At 45.9% G+C, this 13,327-nt stretch overlaps 1 protein-coding gene across 2 annotated transcripts in view; it reads right to left on the bottom strand.

Moving 5' to 3' along the window:
* Window positions 1-1,881: 1,881 nt before the first annotated feature.
* OCLN (occludin) overlaps window positions 1,882-13,327 on the bottom strand; it is a 33,083-nt gene continuing 21,637 nt past the window's right edge. For both annotated transcript variants that reach the window (XM_081212510.1, XM_081212511.1), the window contains exons 6-10: window positions 12,611-12,805; window positions 10,677-10,848; window positions 8,915-8,956; window positions 4,015-4,661; window positions 1,882-3,819 (exon numbers count right to left, since the gene is read on the bottom strand). In XM_081212510.1, coding sequence (XP_081068636.1) covers window positions 4,560-4,661; window positions 8,915-8,956; window positions 10,677-10,848; window positions 12,611-12,805 — 511 coding nt within the window. In that variant the 3' untranslated portion in view covers window positions 1,882-3,819; window positions 4,015-4,559. The remainder of the gene's footprint in view (window positions 3,820-4,014; window positions 4,662-8,914; window positions 8,957-10,676; window positions 10,849-12,610; window positions 12,806-13,327) is intronic.

The following is a 13,327-nucleotide window of genomic DNA, read 5'->3' as shown; positions in this document are numbered from 1 at the left end:
CTCCTTTCCCTTCCTCCCCCACAACAAACACTCTGTGAGGTGAGTGGGGCTGAGAGACTTCAAAGAAGTGTGACTGGCCCAAGGTCATCCAGCAGCTGCATGTGGAGGAGCGGAGACGCGAACCCAGTTCCCCAGATTGCAAGTCTACTACTCTTAACCACTACACCACACTGGGTGTAGTGATTGTTGTTGTTGTTTAGTCGTTTAGTCGTGTCCGACTCTTCGTGACCCCATGGACCAGAGCATGTGTAGTGATTACAAAACTTTATGGTTGTCAATACCGTGGTGATGGTAGGATGTACTCTTTCTATGAAGTCAGTCTGCTGTGGAATCCTTACCAGCAAGTCTGGTGCACTCTGTACATGCTTGCGCCATTTATTTCTGAAGCATTCACAGCAGATAGCCACATAGTGCAATCTTGTACATATGTATCAAGGAGCAATCCCTATTAAGTGTAGTTTACTTCTGAGTAATGTGGTTATTGTTGCATGAACCCACACTAGAAACTGTGATAGCATATATTCCTCCAGAACAAAGGTAGCACAAGTATTTATGCAGCTGTAGTGTTTAAGTGCCTACTGTTTCTTTGCAAAAGAGAAGGCGGAAATCAGAACAGGTGGAGAGCACATTTTTTCCCTCTCAACAAAAAAGCGACTGTGGCAGCAGGGGCCCCTTCTGAACCAAAGACTTTGGGCTTCATTAGGGGCTAAGTATTTGTATAATTTAAATGCTTAAGTGTCCAGTATCTTTGCAAGGAGGACAGAAAGAACCTGAACATGACCTCTGGTTGTCAAGCAGCCCCACCAGGTCCAATATTCAACAACCAGAACTGAGACAAGGTATTTTCAGTATATCTTAAATTGTGAAAATAATTTTCAGTATTGTCTGGATGGTACTTGACCTCCCCACTCCCACACATGAGAGTACAGATCAGGGCTTACATTGGAAGGGCTGTAGTAGTATTTTCATATGTGGCAGATTTCATAATGTAAAAAAAAATTGTTCTAAAATTAGTAATAAGTACTTTATCTGATTGCTAGACTCCTAAGATATGTCACAAAGACTGGTTGAACAGGTTGCAGAGCATAGCCATAATGGAAAATGCTACATGCTTTATTAAAACAATAACTGACCAGCTGTTCATTATTATTTTTTAGAATGCTCATTTTATTTTGGAGACATCACGGGCATAATTTATAATGAGACCCACTGGACTCTGATCTGAAACTAGACCCGCGACAGACCCACATAATTAGCATCATTCAAGGATAGCTGGAGTTTCATTAAACCATTGCTGCTCATGGAAACTTTTCTGGGCACCCATTCTTACAGTTCATATACAAGGTGTATCGCTATGCGTGTTTAAAGGAAAGCTACATTTTATTGCCTCACCCACAACCATGTCCTGTTAAATGCTGTGTATGAGCTTGCCCCTCTCAACCATTAAAAACCACCAGTTGAACTATCCCTTTGAGAACGGTGGGCACTAGTTGCCAGGCAGAGATGAGGTACAATGGCCCTTTGCTTAAATCCATGCTCTGTTCCCATTAGGCATGACCCTAGGTTCTTAACACAATAGGATATTCTGTTGTTGCTCTATAGAAAGGTTCCCGTGACACCTTTAGACTAACACACCTATTTGTAGCACAAGCTTTTGTGGATTAATAGTCCACTTCATCATGTGCATCCAATGACATACTTTGCTCCACGAAAGCTTAAGCTACAATAGATATGTTAGTCTTAAGGAAGCACATACCTCTTCTTTATTTAATTTCTGCCGCAATAGATTAACACAGCTGCCACTTGAAGTTCATACATAGTTCATGACACCCCCCCCAAAAAAAAACCCTTAGCAATGGAGCATGCAATGAAGGTTGGGAATTAGTATTAAGCACATTATTTTATTGACACCATATAACAAAAATACAAATCAGCCATTACATACACAGTTATTATGTTCCAATTAAGACAAATTAAAAGCACACCTTCCATTCTTTTGCCAAATTCAAGGAATTTGTTTTTCTTTATTCAGTCCATTAAAATCCTTATGAACATTGTCCGTTATCTAGAGCAGGCACAGGCAAACTTGGCCCTCCAGACGTTTTGGGACTTCAACTCCCATCCTCCCTGACCACTAGTCCTGTTAGCTAGGGATGATGGGAGTTGTAGTCCCAAAACATCTGGAGGGCCGAGTTTGCCTATTCCTGATCTAGAGTCTTGGATGTATAGGGGGTGCTTTCAGGCAAATATACTTTCCCCAAAAGCAGTGCAAGCCAGAGCTGCAGAATGGCCGACTACAACTGTGGCCTTTTCTGAACAAAGAACTGCCATTTTTAATTATCATGGAATGCATGAAGATTAGACAGCATCTATATTCCACTAGCAAACATGGATAATATTGTGCTGTTATTCACAATGCAACTACAGTAGACTCGCAAGTTGCTCAAGGGGTTACATTTATAAAGGCAATTTAGCATATAGTCAGAACAATCCCTGAACCAATCCTGGCATGATCACCCCTCCCCTTCTTCTGAAGCTGGTGTGCCAAGTGGGCCTTGTCCCCCATGTGAGGCAGAGCGCTTTTAAGCCTTGCTTAGCAAGCTCTGGGGTCTCACGAAGTCCCAACAAGATCTTGAGGCGGCCTCCAGAACCCTTGTGACAGTCTTCCAAAGCCCAATAAGCAAATCTGAGAGTCTAACAGCTCTCTGCTTTGTGTGCATTTAATTTGTGTGATGTCAGTTGACCAGCTGCAGGGCACATAAAGCTGTGTTCACACAAGTTAAATGCACGTGGGGTGTGAGTCTGCCGTGTTTAAAACTGAGCTACAGTAACTGTAGCAAAGAAATAAGTAAATAAGTCTGCCCACAAGAAAAATGCAAAAATTTGTATTATCCATTATTATGTCAAAAGTGTCACAAAACAGGAAGCATACACACTTTTTTGTTGTATTTTGGTTTGACTAAAAAAGTGATTACCCTAGCATGAATATATCAAAATAATGTGAGAAATATGCCTCAAAAAGAAAACTACTAAGTGTTAAACTTTAGCCTTGATATGCCAATATAGATTAGTAGCTTAATCTCATGGAACCAGTTTCCTGGTTCAGATGTCAAGCTAAACCATAGTTTAGCATAATGAGAACGTATGCAGCAAAGTCTTCGTCTCAAATGCCCCCACTCGCCAGTCACCAGCACAAGTGTGAAGTGGAGCTGGGAGACTTAGTCACAGCTTGTCATGTTATCTAAACTGACAAGGTGCAGTTAATGTTAACAATGGCTTGTTTGCTACTTCAGATGATGTTTTGCTTTGGGAAAAGGGGGCAATACAAACCTTGGAGAACTGAAGGCTATTGCATTTGTGCTACGGCAGACATGGAGTGTGCTAAGAACTGACCTAAGAGAGCACTGGATCTCAGTAAGTATACAATTCATTTGGATTTTCACTGGGTATTCCTAAGTGACGGTGCTTTTGTTAAACATAACATTCAAAAAGGAGCACCCACATGTTTATAAAATGATCAGTTTCTACTTTGGTTTCCATTCTTCTTTGGCTATGGCAAAACTGTTTCACTGCAGAGTGGTCCAGACTTTGGCAACTTAGAAGAACCAGGCTAGCTGTAGTCGATCCTTTTTTACATACTCAGATACAACTCAAAAGTCAACCCACAGAAGATATTAAGAGTCAAAACATTGCTACTCAAAGCTACATTTGTACAATGAAAACATTCCCTACAATACAAATGGTTATTTTAAAAAATAATAGATATATTTACATTTAGTTTCACATTGACATTGATGATACCATACAGAATGATCAACACTGGGCTGCACCTAAAAAATACAAAATAAAAAAATTCCTTCCTGTAGCACCTTAAAGACCAACTAAGTTAGTTCTTGGTATAAGCTGAAGTGTGCATGCACACGAAAGCTTATACCAAGAACTAACTTAGTTGGTCTTTAAGGTGCTACAGGAAGGAATTTTTTTATTTTGACTATGGCAGACCAACACGGCTACCCATCTGTAACTAAAAAATACAATTCTTAATATTTTGACATTTACAAGGTAAATTGGTTGCTATGTTTCGAAAACAAAATAATGAAGAAACGTACCTTTTGGAAGAAGCACCCAGACCACACTATGAATGGCATTTAGAAGGATACAATGTGGCAATAAATCTTTAAGAAAGGGAGGACTGGATTATTGGGGGGGCACAATATATTTTTTTTGGGGGGGGACATTTCTCAACTGCTTTTAAAAATAAGATGCGACATACAGAGGTGAATGGAGGATGAGTCATCGCAGACAAAGGACAGGAAGAGGACCACTACATGTTAAAACGGATGAACCTGATGTGATGAGTGGTGAAATTCCTTGACTCAGTGAAACAATAAGAGGTCTCATATACTGAGTGCTCAATTTCATACTTCATAGTAAACATGGCACAAGTATTGTATTGGTGAAAATATCGCCCTGTCATTATCTGTGGTCCAACACAATCATGTCCCACCTTTATGAAAATTAACATATTTAAGCAACAAGGCTGTCTTTCTTTCTTCTTGTTATGACTTTCGTCTGTCATAATCACTGACCATCCTCTTGATGTGCGACAGTTTGCTCTTTAGTGCCTTGCAGTGGGCTTTGCGGTTCTTATAGTCTGCTGACTAAAACACAGAATGAAAACTATTAATAAATGAAGTAAATCAGATTTCATCTTAAAAACGCTAGAATAATATACTGTCATATTCATTCAAAGTGATCACTATCAGAAGACACAAATGAGCCTATTCTGAAACTCTCAATAGTTTATGAAGTCCTTAAAACAATGAATTTGCAGAATAATCACCAAGGGATATGACCTCATGTGCTTCTGTTCGAAACTGAAGGAACACGTAAGTTTGAATTTTGAATGTGTACCGTATTTTTCGCACCATAGGACGCACTTTTTCCCTCCTAAAAAGCAAGGGAAAATGTGTGTGCGTCCTATGGAGCGAATGCAGGCTTTCGCTGAAGCCTGGAGAGTGAGAGGGGTCGGTGCGCACCGACTCCTCTCGCTCTCCAGGCTTCAGGAAGCTATCTGCTAGCAGAGGGAGACCCAGCTCTCCCACCGCTAGCGGACCACTGCGCTAATCCCGAAGTTTGGGGCGTGCGGAGCTGAGCGCGCCCCAAGCTTCTGGGTGCCGGCAAGGTCTCCGCTAGCCCTGGGAGAGCCCCGCGACGTCGCGCGGCTCTCCCAGGGCTAGCGGACCACTGCGCTAATCCCGAAGCTTGGGGCGTGCGGAGCTCAGCACGCCCCAAGCTTCTGGGTGCCGGCAAGGTCTCCGCTAGCCCTGGGAGAGCCCCGCGACGTCGCACGGCTCTCCCAGGGCTAGCGGACCACTGCGCTAATCCCGAAGTTTGGGGCGTGCGGAGCTGAGCGCGCCCCAAGCTTCTGGGTGCCGGCAAGGTCTCCGCTAGCCCTGGGAGAGCCCCGCGACGTCGCGCGGCTCTCCCAGGGCTAGCGGACCACTGCGCTAATCCCGAAGCTTGGGGCGTGCGGAGCTCAGCACGCCCCAAGCTTCTGGGTGCCGGCAAGGTCTCCGCTAGCCCTGGGAGAGCCCCGCGACGTCGCGCGGCTCTCCCAGGGCTAGCGGACCACTGCGCTAATCCCGAAGCTTGGGGCGTGCGGAGCTGAGCGCGCCCCAAGCTTCTGGGTGCCGGCAAGGTCTCCGCTAGCCCTGGGAGAGCCCCGCGACGTCGCACGGCTCTCCCAGGGCTAGCGGACCACTGCGCTAATCCCGAAGCTTGGGGCGTGCGGAGCTCAGCACGCCCCAAGCTTCTGGGTGCCGGCAAGGTCTCCGCTAGCCCTGGGAGAGCCCCGCGACGTCGCGCGGCTCTCCCAGGGCTAGCGGACCACTGCGCTAATCCCGAAGCTTGGGGCGTGCGGAGCTCAGCACGCCCCAAGCTTCTGGGTGCCGGCAAGGTCTCCGCTAGCCCTGGGAGAGCCCCGCGACGTCGCGCGGCTCTCCCAGGGCTAGCGGACCACTGCGCTAATCCCGAAGCTTGGGGCGTGCGGAGCTCAGCACGCCCCAAGCTTCTGGGTGCCGGCAAGGTCTCCGCTAGCCCTGGGAGAGCCCCGCGACGTCGCGCGGCTCTCCCAGGGCTAGCGGACCACTGCGCTAATCCCGAAGCTTGGGGCGTGCGGAGCTCAGCACGCCCCAAGCTTCTGGGTGCCGGCAAGGTCTCCGCTAGCCCTGGGAGAGCCCCGCGACGTCGCGCGGCTCTCCCAGGGCTAGCGGACCACTGCGCTAATCCCGAAGTTTGGGGCGTGCGGAGCTGAGCGCGCCCCAAGCTTCTGGGTGCCGGCAAGGTCTCCGCTAGCCCTGGGAGAGCCCCGCGACGTCGCGCGGCTCTCCCAGGGCTAGCGGACCACTGCGCTAATCCCGAAGCTTGGGGCGTGCGGAGCTCAGCACGCCCCAAGCTTCTGGGTGCCGGCAAGGTCTCCGCTAGCCCTGGGAGAGCCCCGCGACGTCGCGCGGCTCTCCCAGGGCTAGCGGACCACTGCGCTAATCCCGAAGCTTGGGGCGTGCGGAGCTGAGCGCGCCCCAAGCTTCTGGGTGCCGGCAAGGTCTCCGCTAGCCCTGGGAGAGCCCCGCGACGTCGCACGGCTCTCCCAGGGCTAGCGGACCACTGCGCTAATCCCGAAGCTTGGGGCGTGCGGAGCTCAGCACGCCCCAAGCTTCTGGGTGCCGGCAAGGTCTCCGCTAGCCCTGGGAGAGCCCCGCGACATCGCGCGGCTCTCCCAGGGCTAGCGGACCACTGCGCTAATCCCGAAGCTTGGGGCGTGCGGAGCTGAGCGCGCCCCAAGCTTCTGGGTGCTGGCAAGGTCTCCGCTAGCCCTGGGAGAGCCCCGCGACGTCGCGCGGCTCTCCCAGGGCTAGCGGACCACTGCGCTAATCCCGAAGTTTGGGGCGTGCGGAGCTGAGCGCGCCCCAAGCTTCTGGGTGCTGGCAAGGTCTCCGCTAGCCCTGGGAGAGCCCCGCGACGTCGCACGGCTCTCCCAGGGCTAGCGGACCACTGCGCTAATCCCGAAGCTTGGGGCGTGCGGAGCTCAGCGCGCCCTAAGCTTCTGGGTGCTGGCAAGGTCTCCGCTAGCCCTGGGAGAGCCCCGCGACGTCGCGGGGCTCTCCCAGGGCTAGCGGAGACCTTGCCGGCGCCCAGAAGCTTGGGGCACGCTGAGCTCCGCACGCCCCAAGCTTCGGGATTAGCGCTCCGCTAGCCGTGTCTAGGCTGCGGATAGCAGCCTGCTTCCCGGAGCGTCGGGCGCCCTGAAAGCAGAGCTCCCGGCGCTTTGGGAACACATCCGCAGCATGGGGACCCTTGCAGGAGCTCCCCGCAAGCTTCCCCACGCTGCGGATAGCAGCCTGCCGCCCGGCGGGTGGGGCACCCTGAAGCAGAGCGCCCCTCGCGCCAGGCATACATCCGCAGCGTGGGGAGCCCTGCAGCAGTTCCCCACAAGGCTCCCCAAGCTGCGGATAGCAGCCTGCCGCCCGGCGGGTAGGGCGCCCTGAAGCAGAGCGCCCCGCGCGCTAGGCAGACATCAGCCAGCCCCACAAGCTCGGGGGACAGCAGGGAGGCGCAGCGCCACTATCCCGCTGTTCCTCGACCTGGTTCGGTTTCCCTGACCTGCTTTTGGGGGGGAAATAAAGGGAAATTTTTTTTCCTTTATTTCCCCCCAAAAAAACTAGGCGCGTCCTATGGTCCGGTGCGTCCAATCGTGCGAAAAATACGGTAAATGTCTAAAGACAATGCATAAAACAAGCACCCTTAGATTTACTACTAGATAAGAGTTTAATGGTTATTGTATTTGTTTAAAAACCAATGAAAAGTTGTTTAAAAGAAGAAGAAAAACCAGAAGGAACATGTATGGCAGACCAATAGCTGTGCTTCTGTTTTAAAAGAGACAGAACAATTCAAAGAAAACAGTTTGAAAAACAGGCTGCCACTTTAACAGTAAGAATTCATATGGTGAACACACCCAACATTAGATTCTGTCCAATACTGGTGCAGGGAGGGAAACACCCCAAACAGCTAGAGACTGAACATACTTTGACTCTGTATTTGACAGGGACAGATGCAAGCCCAACCTCAGCCTTCCCTTGCTCTGCCTCTGCAACCTGAAAAGTGGTCTGAATTTTGGAATACCCATCAGGTCAAAGCCAAATTCTTAAGAGCTGGAGCTGGGAGGCAGAGGATTGCTATGGCTATGAGCTTGTACCTGGACAGTATAAAGCCAAAACAGATCTTAGCCTTCTGCCAAACTCTGGGGTGTGATTCATCCTCTCTCTTCCATAGCTCCAGTGTTCAGAGGAAAACTTGGTTTCATCTTGCCCAGCAGAGGCTGTCTGGCCCCCTCACCTGTAGATTCAGTGACAGAATCCGTAGATCCAACTTTTCCACTGGCGGCTAAAGTGGTACTGGTGGCACAGAAACCCTTTCACCAGCTGAGGCTGGTGTGCCAACTGCACACTCTCCTAGATATAAATCACCTGGGCCAGAGTCATCCAGGCTATGTTAACTTGGCAACTTGTTCAACAAGAACTAAGTCACAATTGAAGTCTACATGTTCCGTGGCCAAGGATTACTGCAACACATCTGGGACACTTCTAGCCCCATCATGTTGCACATGTGTTCAATGAGTTAGGTCCAAACTGGTGAAGAACAAAAATTAACAACTGTGGGATACTACTAGTGTTTTTGAATAAACACCACAAGCTTTTTAGAAGACAAAAACAATTGCAACAGGTTTCAGGAAGGAGCCACTCAAAGTCTGCAAAAAATGACAATCCAGCTGTACTTCTTTCAAAGTGGGTTACACAGCCTGCTGCAACAGGAGATATCTTGGTTTACGCAGAGATTACTTAAGTAAACTACTTACTGCCTTTATATCCTTCAGTCGGTTGTATTCTTCAGCAGCAGACTACAAGTAAAAATAACTCAAATTAGGTATCACAAACATTAGCAAAAATCAAAAGCAGAATGGAGGCAGGCTTCGTTATGACGCATGTATAACTATTAAACCAATATCTTTATTGGTGACAAGAACAGCTGCAGGAATGTAAGGAGAGCCTGGCTGGATCAGGCCAAAGGCCCATCTTGGCCACCATTCTTTTCTCAAACAGATGCCTATGCAAAGCCTGCAAGCATAGGCATCTGTTTGAGGAATTCCCATCTACCCCGATCCTTCACAAATATGGACTGGAGATCACACACTATTTGGGAGTGGGGAAGGAGAGGTATGGGTCAGTGATAACCCACGGGCTTTGCATGCAGAATGTCCCAGGTTCAATCCCCAACTTCTCCAAGTAAAGCTTGCAAAGACTCGTTTCTGAAGCCCAGGAATGGCAATATTCAAATAAATAGACAAAAGGTCCGACTCTTTTTAATGCAGCTTCCTCGACTCCTATAACCCCCATAAGCCACCACCAATCAAAGATGACAACATTGAGATGGATGGAGTAATGGTTTAACTCAGCCTAAATAAGGAGTGGTTTCCAGGAAGACACTGTAGGAGTCTAGACTGATTGACCACTGACAAGGGCCAGAGTCTCTATCTTTAAGCAGTGCTAAAGAGGCTAGAAGAGGGATTGAGCAACAAGCAGCAGGAAAGGAGACAGAGAAAACTATCCCATTATTTCATCAGTGTATTCACTCAAAAGCTGACTCAGATCCTTCAGAAAGAAAAAGGAAGCAGCAAACATTGTGCAGTCAGCCCCAAAAGTCTTCCTCAGAGGTCACCAACATTAAATACTTTCCACGTTGCTAACTCCCCACAACACTTGGGATTCTTGTTGGATGAAGTAGGTTAGAAAGCTCCTTTATCAAGCATGTTACTTCCTCTAAAGCTACAGGCATTTGAGTCCCAGTCAGTGTTAGTATTAAGGACTGCTTTCTGCATTACAGTAAATTATATATCTGTCTTTTCAGGTCAAAGAGCAACATTTTTTCTTCAGAAAGGAAAAACTGCTTCCAGCTACCTAGCCTAAGGGAAGCCTATGGTTAGAGTTGGTTTCAACAAACACTGCATTGATTATTAGGAGTTTAGGTTTTCTTTCCTGGTTCCTTTTTAATTATAGTATCACAGACTTTAATAGCTTGTGATTTTTTTAGGGGAAAGCATATGGGACTAATAATAGTTGCCCATTGGCTACTAATATTGCGTTCAACATCTAAAGCCACATTTGAAAAAAACAAAGAGGAGCCATAAAAAATACAAATTTGCCTTCACCAAAACACCACTGAGTCACTTCACCAATATTTTGCTGTTTTCAGTGACTCTTCAAGGCAGAGCTCTTTCCTTGACCTATTGCTTAAGAATGTTTTAAGTGGAGATGCCAAGGATGGAACACGGGTCCTTCTGCATGCGAAATACGATGTCCAATGCAATGCCCATCATCCATGCTGGGTGGGGTTGATGGGAGTAGGAATCTGACAACATCTGGAGGACTATCCCACCCTGCACAGCATTAGCTAGACTGTAGTTCTGGGAGATGGGATGCAAGCAAATTTAGTGCATATTACAGCACATGTGCAGATGCAGACATAATTCTAATGTCCAAAATTCTCTCAAGAGGCAAAAGGTGTATGTACCACTAAAGAGCAACATTCATATCGCAATATATTTCAATGAATGAAATTACCCTATATTCTTCACTGTCTTCAGGGTAGTCATCCAATTCTTTATCAAGACGAGAAATTTCTCTGCTGATTTCATCAAGCTCTGCTTGCAACCGCTTGTATTCTTGTAGACCTGCATCGAAATCTCGCTTGTATGCTTGCCTTTGTTGATCGGATGATACAGGTGGATATTCCCTGGATGAAGAGTGATTTAAATGACATTGTTTGAAGAAATGGAGTGGGCAGTTGCAGAGAGACTTGCTGATTTAGCATTTGTTTATAGGGAAAGGATACCTATGATGCAAATTAATCTTTCAGTTTTGTGCTTTGGTCAAAGCATGAAAATGTAGAATTTAGATCCGCATTTTTTACTAGAACTGGCAAATGCCTATAGGAGCCTTGTACAAAGATGAACCAACGCAATAAAAAAGAAGTACATTTCCACACCTTTAAAGAGTAAAGTTTTCACTGCACTAAACATTAGCCTGTGCAAAAGAAACATGTTAATAAATTGAAAAATACAACTATCATGTTTGTTTTCCCAAGGAGAATTCTCAATCCCAGAAAGTTACTTCATGTCAATGGTTTCTACAGAATATTGCAACACTTGTGTTAAAAATGTAATTTAACAAACAATATCACAGCATATTTTAGAAATGAACATTGACATGCTATATAACCTGATTTGATCAAATGGACTACACATGTATTTCACTGAACAGTTCCTATTTTTTGCAGTCATGAAATGAAAGAACCAGACAGGCAATGTACCAACGTGCTTATGGTATGCATTTTGTTAAAGTTTTTATACTGAGTAACAATCCCATATAAAGTCATGATGGTAGACCATTTCTAGAAATTATTACCACTATTTTGGGCTCCATCTTCCTTCCATGTACATATGGTTATCTCTCTCTCTCTCTCTCTCTCTCTCTCTCTCTCACACACACACACACACACACACACACATGCATTCCGCATAATATGTTTTTGCACGTTGATTGGGCACATGCATGGAAAGGTCACTGTTTACTTAACAAGCAATGCAAGCTTTCCTTCATACTTCATTATCTTGGCTGACCGTATGAGTTGCCATAGTTACGCATAACACACTTGAGTTTCTAACTCAGGTTACATAAAGGGTAGCTGGAGTGCATTTCATTTGTATCTCTTATTTTGAAAATTGGTTACTATAAGTTTTACTTACAAAAAGGTCTGTTAAGGGACAAATCAAGAATTTCACAAACTGTGTTACTATCTGATTAGAGTGAGGTATATTTATTTAATTGCTGGTCAGTTTTTACCTATTTAAGCAGTGATCCAAGAACTTTTAACCAACTGAATCATATCACTGAAACACAGGAAGAGCCATTTCTGAAATCTTACATTCTTGTGACCAGATTCTAAAAACAGAGACCTTCCAAGTATGCATACAAGCAGCAGCTCAGGATGAGTCAGTTTCAGCAGACAGTTTTCAGAGGCTAATAATGTTCCAAAATATGACATCTGCTTGCACCTCCCTTCATTTTCCTGCTCTGCCATAACATACAAGATTGACACCTTAATAGGTAGGTAACACACAGAAGCAACAGCAACTAATTTTTCAATCCATCACATTCATGTAAAATACTTGTATTCAAACACAGTGATGCTTCCATCAGTAGTAGGAAAGGCACTGCACTTCTATTTTCCCTGCTGAAATACTAGCTTTTCACTAACAAGTAGGTGACATCAACTTCTAAATTTCATATCCAGTTTCCATTTATGCTAGTGGAAACCTAGAGAGAGAGTGTGTTGGTAGGAGGCTGTATCCCAGTGTCATTCATAACATACACAACCTGTTAAAGCCTCATGGTAACCTTGTGTTAGAATAAGTGGGGTTCTCTGTACTGATGCTCTACAGCCAGGCTGCCATTAACATGGTACCAATGCCCAAGTTTTATGGAATTGTCCATACCTGTCCCAGTCCTCCTCCAGTTCATCACAAGACTCTCCTCCAGTGGTGTAATCTGCATCATAGTTGTCAGTGTAGGTTCTCTTTGCTCTTCCTGCTCTTCCTTTTTGTGCTGGCTCCTTAGCTGACCCATTGTAACTGCTAGTGTTGGCATACTGAGGTGGCATTGGGCTCTTTGTTAAATTCACTTCAGGTATCCTGTTACAAAACAAGAACAATTCATTTCCACTGAGCAGATATTAAGAGAGACAAAATAAAGACTGCTGGATGTTAATGCTAGGCTTCCCAATGTTAAGATTATTTTCTTCATCACACAAAATGACGTTATTGTCTAAGAGCTGTTATACGAAGTCAGGTGGACTAATGCAGCAGGTAACAAAGTCAGCGAAGTCATGCCAGATACTTTCTGCTCTGTAGCAGAAGCTGGTACCCTTCTCTAGAAATGTTAATCAGAGTAACCCCTGTAATTCTAAGGGCTCAGAGTTACTGTTCAGCTTTAGTAAACTAATGATTAAAATAGGAACAAAAGGGACCTACGTATTGAACTTAATGAAATAAAATGTTGGGCACATTTGCTTGACTGTTCCTTAACTTTAAGTATCCCAACCTTTTTCAAGTTGTACACATTTAATCTCCCTGTCATTTACAGAAAACAGTTGACTTCAAGAATCCAAGACAAAATGATATTAATTATTGTTTCCTTTGGCACACACATAACAG

Source organism: Podarcis bocagei (genome assembly GCF_964188305.1).
Source record: "Podarcis bocagei genome assembly, chromosome: 11".
Lineage (NCBI taxonomy): Eukaryota > Metazoa > Chordata > Lepidosauria > Squamata > Lacertidae > Podarcis > Podarcis bocagei.
The sequence above is the reverse complement of the archived record's forward strand: the minus strand, read 5'-3'. Positions and strand labels throughout refer to the sequence as shown.